At 51.2% G+C, this 16,450-nt stretch overlaps 1 protein-coding gene across 10 annotated transcripts in view; it reads left to right on the top strand.

The window, feature by feature from the left end:
* Window positions 1-16,450, top strand: part of ARAP1 (ArfGAP with RhoGAP domain, ankyrin repeat and PH domain 1) — a 68,125-nt gene that overhangs the window by 17,628 nt on the left and 34,047 nt on the right. For 7 of the 10 annotated variants that reach the window (XR_004033612.1, XR_004033611.1, XM_030829082.1 and 4 more), the window contains exons 2-3: window positions 2,249-2,331; window positions 7,728-8,279. Coding sequence is in view for 5 of the 10 variants with exons in the window: in XM_030829082.1 (XP_030684942.1) it covers window positions 7,771-8,279 (509 nt within the window). In the remaining 5 variants the exon portion in view is untranslated. Of the gene's footprint in view, window positions 1-2,248; window positions 2,332-7,727; window positions 8,280-12,433; window positions 12,988-16,450 lie in introns of those variants that run through there. The other 3 variants (XM_030829088.1, XM_030829089.1, XM_030829090.1) reach the window with 3 other exon arrangements.

Consider the following 16,450-nt stretch of genomic DNA (forward strand, 5'->3'; position numbering starts at 1 on the left):
GACCACATTTCAAATGTCCAACAGCCATGTGTGGCTACTGCTGGCTGCTATTGGACAGCACAGGGCTAGACTATATTCATACTGCCTCCTTCTTAGGTGTGTGGCTTTGGAAAGTTATTTAACCTCCCTTTATCTCAGTTTCTTCATCTTAAAACAGGGATAGCAATCATATGTATCTGCTAGGGCTGCTGTGAGGCTTTAATGAGTTAATATAAAGTGCTTGGATACCTGGCATGCAGTAAGCACTGTTTATGTGGTCTCTTTTTCTTGTTTCAAATTGTCGTTTGAGTAGCACTGCCATTTTTGCCAATGCTTTCATCTGAAGTGCTAGCTACTTAAAGGTTGTTTTTTAAATATCACTTTTGGGCTGGGTGCCGTGGCTTATGCCTATAATCTCAGCACTTTGGGAGGTCAAAGTGGGAGGATTGCTTGAGGCCAGGAGTTTGAGACCAGCCTGGGCAACATACTGAGACCCTGTCTTTACAAAAAATAACAAAATTAGCTGGGCACAGTGGCATGCACTTGTAGTTCCAGCTACTCAGGTGGCTGAGGCAGGAAGATTGCTTGAGCCTGGGAGTTGGGGGTTGCAGTAAGCTATGATTGCACTACTACACTCCAGCCTGGGCAACAGAGCAAGATCCTGTCTCAAAAATAAAATAAGTCTAGGTGCGGTCGCTCACACCTGTAATTCTAGCAATTGGGGTGGCTGAGGTGGGTGGATCACTTGAGGTCAGGAGTTCAAGACCAGCCTGGCCAACATGGCAAAACCACATCTCTACTAAAAATACAAAAATTAGCTGGGCATGGTGATACGCACCTGTAGTCCCAGCTACTCGGGAGGCTGAGACAAGAGAATCGTGCTTGAACTTGGGAGGTGGAGGCTGCAGTGAGCCAAGATTGCGCTACTGCACTCCAGCTGGGGCAACGGAGGGAGACTCTGTCTCAAAATAAAAAAAAATAATAAAATATTTAAAAAATGTATACCTGTTTTAGCCCTATCCTAAGCAGTGATAATCATGGAGTTTACTTAAGATAAATACCTGTTTATGTGTTTGTAAGATGTAAAATGTTCATGAATACCTGCTGAAGCCATTATGCGGAGCACAGCAGTTTTGAAGTTAACTCTAGTGTTGGCAGACCTGACTGTTCCAGGCCCTGGGGAGGGAGACCTGTCCATGCCACCCCACTGTTCCTTAGCCCCACAGAGCCTTGGCCATCTGCATAGCAAAGGTGGTGGCCTGCCTAGGGGTATCCTATTCTTTTTCCTCCTGCCTGGAAGCATCCCCTTTTGGTCTGTTTTCCTCAACCTCCCCTACATATTTAGGGGCAGGGCCCTGGGGTCTCATGCCCCTGACTCAGTTACCCTACTTGTGCCCTCAGGCCACTTCATGGTCCCCAGGCTTAGTGGAGAGGGTCCTGTGTCCCTGGGTCCTCTAAGGTCCCCCACCTCTCCTGACAGGCTCTGTGTCAGGGAGACCTCTTTAGTCATAGGGCTGCATTGTCCCTCCTCCCTTCCTGGGGCTGTCCCTTCCACAGTCTGCCCCTATACACATCCCAGCACTGGTCTTGTGGGGCCAGAGAGTGGGGAAGTCCTGACTCCTCTTTACCACCTGTGTGGCCCCTGCATCTGGACAGGCCTGTCTGTCTGCCTTCTCCCTCCAGGAAGGCCTTCAACTGGTCTGACTTCTGTTGCCAGCTTCCATGAGCATAAGGTTCCCTGAAGCCTTTCCTCTTCCCTCTTCCCTCTTCCCTCTTCCCTCTTCCCTCTTCCTTCTCTTCCTCTTCTCTCTTCCCTCTTCCTTCTCTTCCTCTTCTTCCACGTCTTCCCCATCTCTTCTTTTTTCTTTTCTTTTTTTTGAGACAGGGTCTGGCTCTGTTGCCCAGTCTGGAGTGCAGTGGCTCAATCACAGCTCACTGCAGCCTCCACCTCCTGGGCTCAAGTGATTCTCCCACCTCAGCCTCCTGAGTTCCTGGGACTACAGGCACACACTACCACACCTGGATAATTTTTGTATTTTTGTTGTACAGATGGGGTCTCCTTATGTTGCCCAGGCTGGTTTTGAACTCCTGGACTCGAATCCACCTGCCTCAGCCTCCCAAAGTGCTGGGATTATAGGCATGGGCTACTGTGCCTGGCCCCCATTTCTTCTTTCCTTTTCCCTGTCCCTCTCCCTCTTCCTCTCTCCTTCTCTGGCATCTCATAGTGGCCTTGCCTCACGGACTTTCTCTTCCATCCCTGTCCTTGCAGCTACCACCTCAGGCCGAGATGAGGAGCTCTTCAGAATAGCTGCTGTCTCTGGGAGGACCCGGGCATCCTTGGCAGCCCAGCTGGTGAGTCAGGAGGTGGAGCGGTGGGAACAGGGCTGGCTGTGGCATGCTAGGCCTTAACATTGAGGTGGGGGGAGGCTTGATGGAGGCTGACACCTGATAGCCCATTTTCCATTTTGAGAACTGAGCTTGAGAGGCAGAGGGTGAGGCCCAGAGAGCTTGCTACGAGCCTCCCAGCAGGCCTTGGAACCTTGGAACAGGGTGGGGGTATGGGACAAAGGGACAAGGCAGAGGCCAGCGGATTGGATTGCAGGTCTGTGTGTATGTATCTCCTCATTGGATTCCCCTCCCTGCCTGGCAAGTTTCGTTCCCTTTCTCATTCTCAGGCTCTATTCATGGTTATCACATTCCCTTTTAATTTTTATTTACTTTTTGGAAAATGATACAAAATTTAAAAGATACAGAAGGGTATAGTGTCTCCTGTCTTCCCAGCTGTCAATTCCTGTCCCCAAACTCAGTTTCATATATATCCATCCAGTTTTCTGTGTTTATATTTGCATATATATATAACATATGTATATTTTTTCTTTTTCTTTAACCGAGATGTTTACATAACACTGTTCTGCATCTTGCTTTTCCACTTAACACATCTCTAATATCATTTTATATGAACTTTAGAATCTGCTGGTCTCAACAAATTCCAGTTGGTAATTTTAGTTGGGATGGTGTTAAAGTTTTAGCTTAACCCTGGAGGAACTGACATCTTTATAATGTTGAAGTGAAAAGTCTCCCTCTCCTCAGAGGTGGATTTCCAGGGAAGCTGGAGTTTGAGGTGCAGGGCTCCTTCCAGGATCTAAAGAGGGGCCTGAACAGTGTGTGCATGTGGTCATGTGTTTTTGTGACTTTTGCAAAAGTGAGATACTCTTAAGGAGAATGTGTTAGTCTGTTTTGCATTGCAATCAAGGAATACCCTGAGTAATTTATAAAGAAAAGAGGTGTATTTGGCTCAGGGCTCTGCAGGCTGTATAAGCATGGCACCAGCATCTGCTCAGCTTCTGGTGAGGCCTCAGGAAGCTTTTAGTCAGGGCAGAAGGCAAAGCGGGAGCAGGCATGTCACATGGTGAGAGAGGAAGCAAGAGAGAAGCCAGGCTCTTTTAACCAGCTAGCTCTTACGTGAACAAATAGAGTGAGAACTCACTTGTTACCGTGGGGAGGGCACCAAGTTATTCATGAGGGATCTGTCCCTGTGACCCCAAACACCTCCCACTAGGTCCACCTCCAACATTGGGGGTCACATTTCAACATGAAATTTGGAGGGGACAAACATCCAAACCATATCAGAGGGCACTTAAATTGTATAAGCTTCAGGCCCCATGAACTTCAGGCCCTGTGAACTCTGCATCTTCCACTGTTCCCTCCTGTCCCTTCAGGCCTTAGTTTTCTTTCTAGGAGGAAGCTGGTAACTGTTGTCACCTTGCCCCCATGTGTCTTTCAAGAGATACTTTGTTCATTTACCCATAGCTGCACACTGCTCCATGCACCTCCTTGTTTTTTTCACAGAGAGAGAATGTTACACAAACTGTTCTGCACTTTTCTTTACTCCTTTAACAGTGTATCTTGTAGATCATCCCATGTCAATATGTAAGGAGTTTCCTCATTCTTATGGCTGCTCAGTTTCTATTGCACAACTACACCATAATTTAGTTAACTATTCTCCCATTGATGGCCATTTTGGTTATTTCCATTCTTTTGCTATTAAACACAGGCACTGCAGCCAGTAACCTTCTATATATGTCAGTTCTGGCGGGTGCCAGTAAAAATGCAGGCTAAGTGCCTAGGGGTGGCTGGGTCAGCCATCTGCATCTCCTTTTTTGGGGGGGTGGGGGGATAAAGTGTCTCCCAGGCTGGAATGCAATGGTGTGATCTCAGCTCACTGCAACCTCCACATCCTGGGTTCAAGCGATTCTCCTGCGCCTCAGACTCCTAAGTAGCTGGGATTACAGGTGTCTGCCACTATGCCTGGCTAACTTTTTGTATTTTTAGTAGAGATGGGGTTTTACCATGTTGACCAGGCTGATCTCGAATTCCTGACCTCAAGTGTTGGGATTACAGGGGTGAACCACCGCTCCCAGCCCAGACATCTGCATCTCTTAGGGCTTTCATGCCTAGAGGCATTCCACGGCCAGGGAGGGGATGCCCTACCACATTACCAATGCCTGTATTTTCCAACTTTATTGCTCTTTGCCAATCCGATAGGTAGAAAGTAGTATTTCAAAATATTTTACATTCGTATTTCCTAGTGTGGGGGAGGTTAAGTTCCTTTTCAGATATTTAAGAGCCATTTATATTTTCTTTTGTAAATTTTTTCATTCATACTCTTTGCCCATTTTTCTGTTAGATTATTGATCTGTTTCTTATTTCTGCATGCTTTTCAACTTTTAGGAAAATGAGCCCTTTGTGTGGAATATGAGTGGCAGATATCCTCTAGCTTGTTGTTTAGCTCTTGGCTTGGCTTATGGTGCTTTTTACTATGCAAGAGTGCTTGATTTTTGTAGAGTTGAATATTTCAGTCTTTTCTGTGTACCTTCTGGACTTGTTTCATTTCCAGAAGGCTTTTGCCTCTCTGAAATGATTTTTTTTTTTTTTTTTTTTTAGAGACAGTTTCGCTCTGTTGCCCAGGGTGGAGTGCAGTGGTGTGCAGTGGTGTGATCATAGCTCACTGCAGCCTTGAATTCCTAGGCTCAAGCAATTCTCCCACCTCATCCTCACAAGTGGCTGAGACTACAAGTGCGCAGCTAGCTAATTTTTAGTTTTTTTTTTTTTTTTTGTAGAGACAGAGTCTTGCTGTGTTGCCCAGGCTGGTCTTAAACTCCTGGCCTCAAGCAGTCCTCTTGCTTTAGCCTCCCAAAGTGTTGGGATTACAGGCATGAGCCAGCATACCCAGCCCTAGGATGATTTTGTAAATCCTTTCATTTTTTATTTATTTATTTATTTATTTATTTATTTATTTATTTTTATTTTTATTTTTTTTTTTCTGAAATGGAGTCTCTCTCTGTTGCCCAGGCTGAAGTGCAGTAATCTCGGCTCACTGCAACCTCCACCTCCTGGGTTCAAGCAATTCTGCCTTAGCCTCCTGAGTAGCTGAGATTACAGGTGCTTGCCACCACGCCCGGCTAATTTTTTATATTTTTGGTAGAGATGAGGGTTTGCCTTGTTGGCCAAGTTGGTCTCAAACTCCTGATCTCAGGGGATCTGCCTGCCTCGGCATCCCTAAGTGCTGGGATTATAAGTGTGAGCCACCTCGGCCGGCTGTGGTTTTTTAAAATACTGAAATCTTTGATCCAGCTGTAATTTTTCTTGTTGTAAAGTGTGAGGTAGGGATCCACATTAGTTTTTTTTTGAGAGCGCTCCACAGCTGTCCCAACAACTTAATAATCCCTTGTTTCCCCACAAGTTTGAGAGGCTACTTTTAGTGTATCCTAAATTTGTATATGTATTTGGGTCTACTTTTGAACTTTCTGTTCAGTTTAATTGATTTGTCTGTTCATGCACTGTTACATGTTAATCATTGTGGCTTTATAATGTTTTAACATGTGGTGAGGTTGACTCCTACTTTTTACCCTCCCTGCCTTCCACCCCTGCTTCCGGAATTTTCCTGACTGTTCCTGCTTATTTTTCCACATGAACTTTCAAATCAGCTTGTTTAGCTTCAAAAAAAATTCTGTGTACATATTTAATTAGCTTGTGTACGTTTATAAAGTAACTTAGACATCATTAATCTCTTTATGTTGTCTTCTATCCAGAACTTACTGTGCTCTGCCATTTGTCCAGGTCTTCTTTTTGTCCCTCAGTAACACTCTCAATTTTTCTTCCTATCGCTGTTGTTTATCTCTTAGGAAGTTTATTCTTGGTGTTTTCTATTTTGTGATGCTCTCGTAAATGGGGTCTTTCATCCTGGTTTCTACCTGTTTATTGCTTATAAATATTGATTTCTGTTATATTAATTTTTGTTTGTTTGTTTCTTGTTTTTTTTTTTTGGTTTTTTTTTTGAGACGGAGCCTCGCTCTGTTGCCCAGGCTGGGGTGCAGCGGCATGATCTCAGCTCATGGCAACCTCTGCCTCCTGGGTTCAAGCAATTCTCCTGCCTCAGCCTGCTGAGTAGCTGGGACTACAGGCGCATGCCACCATGCCTGGCTAATTTTTTGTATTTTAGTAGAGATGGGGTTTCACTGTATTGCCCAGGCTGGTCTCAAACTCCTGAGCTCAGGCAATCCACCCACCTCGGCCTCCCAAAGTGCTAGGATTACAGGCATGCCCGGCCAGTCCGTTATATTAATTTTGAACCCAACTATCTTACTAAAGTCTTTACTGGTTGTTATAGTTTCTCAGTTGAGCTTCTTGGGCTTTCGAACTCAACACTCATATTATTGGCAATAAATGGATAGTTTATCTCTTCCTTTCTGATTTTAATACCTCTTGTTTATTTTTGTTGTCCAGAGCTTTCAGAGCAATGTGAGGAATAATAATAACAACAATAAAATGGATATCCTTTTCTCATTTAAGAAAGTATCAACTTATTTCTGTTTTAGTAAGATTTTTGTTTGTGTAAGTAAGCTGGATATTGAGTTTTATCATATGCCTCTTTAGCGTCTATGGAGATAATCAGATGACTTTTCCCTTTGATCTGCTAATCACCTCTTTTGGTCACCTCTTCATATCACCTCTTGACTCCCACCAGGCCAGGAGCTCTTGATTACAGGGTGCAGGGGTAGAGAGCCTGAGTCCCCATTGCCTAGTGCCAGGCTATTTTGAAAGAACAAATGGATGAATGGCCTTAGTGATGGGAGGGTTTACCCAATTCCAGGGCCAGGCCCCCAGAGGCCATGTGATGCTGGGTTTATTCACCTCCCACAGCATTTCACTTCCTCCAGGGGCATGGAGGTAGGGGGAGGCTAGTCTCAGCTCCCAGACTGGGCTTGCAGGAGGGACCAGCAGTGGTATCCTTCAATGCTCGCTGACCCCTCGGCCTGGCCCTCACTGGGAACTGGTGCCTCAGAGGGAATTAGCCCTGCCCTGGGTCTTGCAGAGGGTAGTGGGGAGGAGGTATGAGACACAGCACCAATCATGCCACTGGCCATTCTCGCGGCAGTAGCCAAGGCTGTGTGTTGGGATGTGGGGTGATACCAACCCCAGAGATCATGGAGGGTTTCCTAGAGAAGAAAACGTGAGCTGGATGCTGGGATAGCACAGGGGAAGGGGTGAGGGGGTTCAGGCGGAGAGAAGAGCCTGTGTGTTCAGAGACCTGGCAGTACCTGGCCTTGCTTAGCACATGGAGCACAGGGGAGGAAGCTCTAGGACAGAACTTGAACCTATGGCTTGAGAGAGCCATGCAGGCTGCTGGTGAGGGGACCACTCCTCGGCAGCCCTGCCTCTGACCTGTGCCTGTTTGTCTATTCTAGCTCTGGACAAAGCCTGCCAGTCAGGCCTCCGCTGGCAGGAACCATGGCAGAGGCTGGGGATGCTGCGCTATCGGTGGCCGAGTGGCTGCGGGCATTGCACCTGGAGCAGTACACGGGGCTCTTTGAGCAGCATGGCCTGGTGTGGGCCACTGAGTGCCAAGGCCTCAGCGACGCCCGCCTGATGGACATGGGCATGCTACTCCCTGGTCACCGCCGCCGCATCCTGGCTGGCCTGCTCCGTGCCCATATCCCACCGGCCCCTGCACCCCGCCCCACCCCACGGCCTGTGCCCATGAAGCGCCACATCTTTCGCTCACCACCTGTGCCCGCCACTCCACCCGAGCTGCTGCCCGCCGCTACAGAGGATGAGGGGCTCCCCGCTGCCCCACCCATCCCTCCCCGGAGGAGCTGCCTTCCGCCCACCTGCTTCACCACCCCGTCCACAGCTGCCCCAGACCCTGTGCTGCCCCCGCTGCCTGCTAAGCGGCATTCGGCAGAGCTGAGCGTTCCACCCGTGCCGCCCCGCACCGGACCCCCCCGCCTGCTGGTGAGGTGAGTGGATGCCACCCAGGGTGGGAGGCGCACAGGCAGAGTATCCCAGAGGGTAGATGGGGAGTTTGTGGCCTTTGATGCTGGGGTAAGAAAGGTGCTTCGGAAGTGCAGAGGGAACAGCATGTGAAAAGCTCGGAGGACAGGAGAGCTGCCTGGTGACTCGGGAGGAGGGGAGAGCTGTGCAGGTACTCAGCCCAGTGCCTGGGCTGCTGGGCGTGTGCCAGTGAGGCCTCCAGGTTTCTGTCTTGGGTGGCTGGGTGGACAGTCATGCCATCACTGCTCCAGAGACCCAGGGACAGAAGTGAGTTTGGGAGGAAGTCGAGTTCAGCTTGGGACCTGGCAAGTGTGAGATACTGCAGGGCATCAGGGTCCATGCCGGCATCAAGAGGCAACATGTGTAGGAAACGGAAAGCTGCGGGGTAGGTTTGGGGGTGAGGGGACTGCCCAGGTCCTGGTGCTGTGCTCATCACACCCTGTCCCCTTCTCCCACTGCCAAATGTCAGCAAATCCTGGGACACTTCTCAGGCCTCATCCGGCATGCCCTCCCTCCTAAGAACTATTTCCCCTCCGGGGCTTCTGGTACCCTGTGTTTTCTTGAGTTTCCCCTGGCTCCTGTGGATGTTCCATGTTAATCTCCTTCACAGATGCCCTCCTTTCCTGCCATCTGCTGGGGTGCCCAGCTGTCAGGGAGCATCCCCAGACAGGGTAGATATGTGTTTGGGGTGAAGGAGATTTGGTGGAGCATGTGGGCGAAGTCAGGCTAATCTTGGAAGGCTTCTTGGAGGAGGAAGGGGTGTGTGGAGAGAGGTCTCTTGGTCCCTGTTTTTTATTGCTGGGCACTCTGCTGGGCTCTGTGCTTCCATGGTCTCCATGATCCGTGCAGCAGACCTTCTGGGAGATTTGTGTGCTGGCTTTACGAGCAGGACATGAACAAATCAGAGGGAGAGCAGGGAGGGAGCCCTGGCTGGATCTATGCCAAGGACATACTCAGGGGGCCTTGTGGGGAGGGTCTGGGAGATTCTTCCCACCCAGGGAGGAGCATTAAGTCAGGGGGCCTTGAAGGCCAAGCTAGTGCTGTGGTGTCTTGAGGGTTGATTGGTAGAAGCACAAAAAGGGTACATGCTCTTCCTGAGTTCACACAACTGGTAACAGGTATAGGGTCTCTCCAGGAACCTGGAGGGAAGCTCAGATTGAAGTTTCCTGGTGCCCTTGCGCCCTCTAGTGACCATTCTTCTGCATGCAGGAGCGTTTTCTATTTCAACCCCATCAGCTTGGGTGGGAGAGAGAGAAAGAGAAAGAGAGAGGGAGAGGGGATAGAGGAGAGAAAAGGATAGAGGAGAGAAAGGCTGTCTGTCTGTCTCTGGGGTTGGAAGTGGGTGAACAAAGGGAAGAAGCAGGGCCCTGCCCAGGTCCCCTCTCAGGCCCTTCCTGTGACTCCCGGACGGGCAGTGGAGGCCTGGATTCCTGCTTGGGAGGCAGGATGCCTGGGTCGGGCCCAGCTAGCTTTGTGACTCTGATGAGGACCTGCTCCTCTGGGCCTACTTCCCCATCAGGCGCCCTCTGTGGTCCTCCATAGCCTTCTGGGCCCTCCTGGCACTGACATCTGAGTTCAGGAGGCTTGCTGGGTAGGAGGAAGTCCTGTCCACACCCCAGGGCCCCAGGGTACCAACCTCTACTCTCAGAGCCTGTCTGAACATAGCCATTTAGGCAACATGAGGAGGAGGCCAGGTGCCATGGTCAGGAAAAGGTCTGGCCCCTTGTAGTTCAAGTACCCAAAATCTGTTCTGTGCTAAGAGAATTGGAAGAAAATTATTTCCTGCAATTTGGGACTATTCCTTACAGCAGAGTATGGTAGTGGGTAAGCTACCAAGCCTGGCTTCTTGTGTCCTGGGGTCTTTGGCAGTTGGAGTCATGGGCATCTGCAGTCCTCAGCTTTGTACACACTCAACTCAGAGAGTGTATGGTCTTCAAAGCCCTGTGGTAGAAAAAACTCACAGCAGATGGAGCCTCATGTGTGTATACCAGGCCAAGACTGAGTACAGTAGTGATCAGGGTGGGGGCCAACATGGACCCTGACTGGCCACCTTGTCCCCTCTCAGTCCCTTCCTGTGACCCCCAGGCTCCATGGCATGTAGAGGAACACTGCTCCTGCCCACCCCCGCCTTGTGGGAGTCCCATCACAGTGTCTCATGACATGGCCTTCCTACCCCTGCTTGCAACCTCTTGTGATGGGGAACTCACTCTCTCAACCTTAGGGCCTTTCACACAAGGTCATGTGGTGGCTGAGGCCAGTCATCTCCAGGCTCCCCAGTGGAGTGTGGGGGTGGATGCGTGTGCATGTGCGTACTCTCAGTGTCTTGAGTCAGTGTGAGGCATGTCTGGGCTAGTCAGTGTGTGCTACTAAGATGTAGAAGCATGTAGGGATTTGTACAGTTTCAGTGGTGACATGGAGTGGTGTGTATGTGAGTTATCAGGACCTTTGTGCTCACATTACTGCTGTGGTGGAGACCCCAACAGTGTGTGACTACATCTGCGAGTGTGCACGTGCTGTTTGAGCAGTACATGGCGTTTGTGTTATTTGTGCACTGTCAGGCTTGAGCCAGTGTGTGCACATGTGTGTACATGTGCTGCCAAGACGGAGAGCCCATTAGGATGGCAGCTCCACTGGGGCCAGGATCCTAGTCGATTTTGTTTGCTGCAGAATCCTCAACATCTAGAACAGTGCTGGGTGCCTAATAGGCCCTTGGGAAGTATATTGTGTGGGTGAGTAAATGAATGCCAATGTGAGCTTGTGTACTGGCATGTGCTGAGCTTGGGGTGCATGTGGGTAAACATGCATGTGACTCAGCACCCATTGAATGCCCTCAGCACAGCCGGGCCATAGGGCCCTGAGCTCACTGCCCCAGCTCCCTGTCCGCCATCCTACTACCCAGCCTACATCATCCCAGATATTTTAGGAAGAGAGAGGTCTTCAGAGGAGACAGGTGGGAAGAACGAGGCTGTGATAGGATTCTAGGCTACAGACCAAGGTTTAGGCAAATCAGAAAACGAGCAAGGATGGAGTTCCCTCCTCCTAGCCCTGGCATGGCCCAGGACTCTCAGAACCAGGCTCATCATTCTGCCTGGCCTAGGGGGACTCTACATCACCCCCAGAGTCTGCACCCCCTGCCATTATTATTATTATTATTATCATCATTATTATTAATAGAGACTATGTCTCTCTCTGTTGCTCAGGCTGGAGTGTAGTGGTGCCATGATAGCTCACGGTAGCCTCGAACTCCTGGGCTCAAGCAATCCTCCCACCTCAGCCTCCCAAGTAGCTGGGACTACAAGTGCGTGCTACCACACCTGGCTAATTTTTAAATCTTTTGTAAAGACGAGGTCTCCCTTTGTTGCCCATGCTGGCCTTGAACTCCAGGGCTCAAGCAATGCTCCTGCCTCAACCTCCCAAAGCACTGGGATTACAGGTGTGAGCCACCGCACTCGGCCCCCTACCATTAATTTAAACTCGTGGTGGGGAGCTTGCTGAGGAGCCCAGAGATGCTGAGATACTTGCCCAGAGTCACCTAGCCCTGTAGAGGGGAAGCCGGTGTCCAGACCCTGCCTCCTGGCTTCAGGTCAGGTCTACTCAGCTCTAAGTGCCGCAGACATGAGCCCTGTGAACTGGCTTCCCTGAGGGTGGCAGAGGGGTCATTTCTGATGTGAGGTTCCAGGGTCACACCACAGATCCCCTCCCAGCTTGCTCTGGCCTTTGGTGTCCGCCTCTGATACCTGGATGCCTGGAGGCACCTCAGGAAGAGGGAGTGTGTGCCCAGAAGGCAGCTGCCCAGCTGGAGCCACACTGCCAGGCTTCCCTCCTGTGCCCTTGACTGCCCTGCAGTCCAGCCAATCCCTGGTCTTCCTGGAGGCTGGTCACTTGTTGCCAGGGCAGAACTTGCGCCCTTCAAAGATCCTCTTTCCTAGCCTCTCTGTCTCCTTATGTGGGTGGAGTGGTGGAGAGGCCACCACCAGGGCTTGTCAGTCAGGACTTCCTGCGCATCCACCCTGTGAGGGCCTGCAAGATCAGTGGACACTGTTGGTTGTCTCATCCCAGCTTGGGTGGGGGTGCAGCCTGGGGGCGGGGAGGAAGTGTCTGCCCCGGGGGATTCTGGGTGACTTTTCGCTTTCTCAGTGTTTTCAGGAAGTGTGTGTGTTGGCCACGGCTACAGGAGGTGGGGGAGACACAAAGCAGGAAGCCTCCGGGAGACCAGAGCTGGGTGCAGACATACACACACACATACACATAGACACACAGAGACATACAGACACACAGAGTCACACACACTCACACACTCTCTCTCTCTCCCTTCCTCTCTTTCTCTTTCTCTCTCTCTCCTCTCTCTCTCTCTCTGTCGTCTTTCCTCCTGGACAGATCCACAGTTATACACAGAAACAAACACACACGCATGTAGAGAAGTGATTCACAAACACTTAAAGACATAAATCACAGGTGCAAAGCCATACCTGGGCTCAAAAACCTCCAAGAGAACGCAGCCTCAGACCCACCCAGGGGCCAGGGGCCAGGGGCCAGGGGCCAGGCTGTTTGCGAGACCAGCCCAGGCGGGACCCAGGCTTGCACGGGCAGGTACACGACATTCTTGGGCATACGCAGCCCGCCTGGCCAGAGCTGTGGGAGTCCTCAGCCCCAAGACCCAGCAGGCGTCTGAGGGTAAGCGAGGTGCTGCCGTTGCTGTTGTTGCTGTCGGGCACGTAGGAGGGAGGCCCTGAGAGGGCTGAAGTCCCTGTCTGTCACCTCTGGCCTGGTTTTCTGTGCTGCTGTCCTCCCCCTTCTCTTTTTTTTCTCTTAGGGTTTTGTCTTCTTTCACTTTCCCTACTTCTTCTCTTTTTCCCCTGCCTTTTCCTTTTCTCCCCTCGTCTCATCCCTCCCTCTCTCCTGGGCTTTCTAGGTCTCCACCTCCCCATACACCTCTCCTGGGTCCACCAGGAGCCCATGGTGCCTGTTTTCTGGGTCTTTCTCAGACTCTGCCCCACAGAATGCTCCTCTTTGGGGTTCTTGCCCCTTGGGGGCCTGGTGCTGATCACCTCACTTCTCTGCTTCCAGCTCCCTACACCCCTCTGGGGATTCCCTCGGGGAGGCTAATTTGGCTTATTTCACTGTCAAGTTCAAGGGTGCCATGATTCTGAACCTCCCACTTCCAGACCAGGGTGATGGGGAGATGGTGTGCTTCTCCTCCTCCCCAGGACTAGTGCTGTGGTGGGTGCTTATGGAGTGTGGGAGCCGGTCTCCCCTTTCCTCAGTTACCGTGGATCCCTAATGAACTCAACAATCCTGTGCTTGGCTTACTGGGGACATAGACCTCTAACCAAGTCCTGTCCACCCACCCGGTGCTCTCCAGCCCTGCCCTGTGCCCTTGGCTCATCTTTTCCATAGGGCCCAGCAGATACCCGCACCTGCTCTTTCTGCCAGGCCAGGCCTGGGCTGGACCTGGGAAGGGCTCAGTACTTCTGTGAGCTCCCTGAGGACTGAACTTCCTTCCGCTGCTGCCCTCAGGAGCCAGCACAGGGCCAGGCCTGGGAAACGCTTAGAGCTGCCATGGGAAAGGGTCCTCTGCCACCTCCTGCCCAGACAGCAGGGCTGGCCTGTGGGGAAGCTGAGTGTAGGTTTGGTGGTGGAAGGCCAAACAGGTTGTGTGGCCTTAGAAGAGGGAGGGAGCGGTTTGATGGACTTTCTGGAGGAGGAGGCATGCCCTGAGCACAATGGAGTTAATAATCCCAGGTCATTACATGAAAAAAAGCCCGTAGCAGAATGCTTGGCACATAGTGAGCACTTGGGAAGTGGTAGCTGTTGTCCCAGGGAGAAGTGCTGAGAGCTGGGTGAAGGCACGGTTGTGAGGATGGGCTCCAGGTTAACTGGGTGCTGCTGTATGGAGAGGTTGGGGAACTGCTGACCTTCTCCAGTGATGAGGATGCGAGTAGGGCGGTGGTCATTCAGTACGCACTTACTAAAGCCACTTCTTTGCTGGGAACTGCTGGTGGCATGGAGAGGACTGGCCCTAGGGGCTCCCGGCTTGTGCAGAAGTTGAGAGAAGCAGACTGTGGCCATCCCATTCTAGCAAGTGAGACCCTAGGAAGGGCTGTCTATGCTGGGAGCTCGGCAGAAGTGAACAGAGCAGAACCAGGAGAGTGCTGGAGGGGATGACCTTTGGGTCTCATGATGGAGGAGGAAGGACAAAGCCACAGAGGAAGCAGGAGGCATAGGACTGAGGCCTGGGCCCCTGAGAGTCCAGAGCATGATTGAGGAAGCGGGCAGCTGGGACAGTTTACCCTTGTGGAATGGAGACATCAGGGTGGGACACAGATGTCCCCAGATCACTGGGCCCATAGCCCTGATGGTGGGAGTCCAGAGGCTGGGATTGGGCCAGGTCCCTCCAAGACCTGTGTGACATCTTGTGGGGAGGTGGTGACTCTAGGATAGGGTCAGGTCTGGGTCCTTAGTCCTCTGAGGCAGTTCAGTGAAGCACACATTGATATGACCATATTGAGTGATCAGAATTGTGAGGAGCCCCAGGGAGGCCCCAGATCAGCCTGAGATGTGAGGGGAGGCCTGCGATAGTGGGGAGGATGGATGTATGATTTGGGCTTTTTGTAGGAGGAGTAGGAGTTGGCCAGGCAGGGGAGGGTGTTCCAGGTGGAAGGAACAGGGTATCAAAGGCCTGTAAGTATGCATTGATAGACTGCAGCTCAGTCAGGGAGGGCTGGAGTGTGAGTCCAGGGTCAGCCTGAGATATGCAGACTGCTCCACTCTGTGGCCTTCCTTCTCTCACAGTGAGACCTGGTTCTTTTGGCGAGAGATTGGTGTAGACAGAAAGATAGAAAGGGGTAGGGGTGAAGGAGAAGGAGGTGGCATCAGAGGCCGCTAAGGCTATGAAGCTGGTTCCTGGCTCAGCCTGTAGGGCCTCGGTCCCCTTCAAGGTGAAGAGGTTCTGTTGATGCCATGTGCAAGTGGCCCTCCTTTACTGAATTATCAGTAAGGCTGGAGACAGATTAACGAGGAAACTGAGGCTCGGAGAGGAAGGGACCTGCTCAAGGTCCCAAATCAATGAGTTGAGCTGGGTTCAAGCCCAGGTCTGCCTGGCTTCAAAGCCCTGTCTCTAGTTAATTGAGTAACCACACATCTCATTTGACCTGGGACAGGCCCTGTTTATGCCTGCTGCCCTGACATAGTTATTTATTTTATTTTTTTTTTTTGAGACAGAGTCTCGCTCTGTCACCCAGGCTGGAGTGCAGTGGCTCGATCTCCGCTCACTGCAAGCTCCACCTCCCGGGTTCACGCCATTCTCCTGCCTCAGCCTCCCGAGTAGCTGGGATTACAGGCATGTGCCACCATGCCCAGCTAATTTTTTGTATTTTTTAGTAGAGATGGGGTTTCACCATGTTAGCCAGGATGGTCTCAATCTCCTGACTTCGTGATCTACCCGCCTCGGCCTCCCAAAGTGCTGGGATTACAGGCGTGAGCCACCCCACCCGGCCTGACATAGTTATTAATAGTGCCTCTTTTAACTCTTAGAAGTGTTTCTGGTTTATACAATGAATTATGTGGTCATGGGTAAGAGGAGGGTGACTTTGGGCAGGGCAGTGATGTGTTCCCTCTCAGACGAGTCCTGAGACCTGGTGGCCCATGGGAGGAGGCTGGCCTCAGAGAAGCCCTGGGACCCTGAATGGCCTTGTTTGCTCGACTGTGGTGCTGGGCTGCCAGGGTTCAAATCCCAGCTGTGGCATCAAGAACAAATAACCCAACATCCCTGCGCCTCGGTTTCCTCCTCTGTAAAGTAGAATCATGATGAGCCTTACCTCCCAGAGCGCTGTGAGTCGATGAATGAAGAATCCATGTCAAGTGTTCAGAAAATGCCTGGGAGCACACACACGTAGACACGCACACACACAGTTAATGAATCCAGGTGATTGTAAGTCCCTGCTGAGTTCTGGAGATACCCCAATGAGGACAGGATGTCCATGGTCTGCCTCTCAACTTCTGCACAAGCTGCACCCTCCTCTTACCCATTCTGCATTCTGCATACCCACCATGTCACCTAACCCCCAGGCATGAGGTCTGCTGCGTGTATTTTATCTGATTCTATAAAATAGATTTAGGCTGAGGGCCCAGGCTGGGG

This window comes from Nomascus leucogenys, chromosome 15, assembly GCF_006542625.1.
Source record: "Nomascus leucogenys isolate Asia chromosome 15, Asia_NLE_v1, whole genome shotgun sequence".
NCBI classification, from domain to species: Eukaryota; Metazoa; Chordata; class Mammalia; order Primates; family Hylobatidae; genus Nomascus; species Nomascus leucogenys.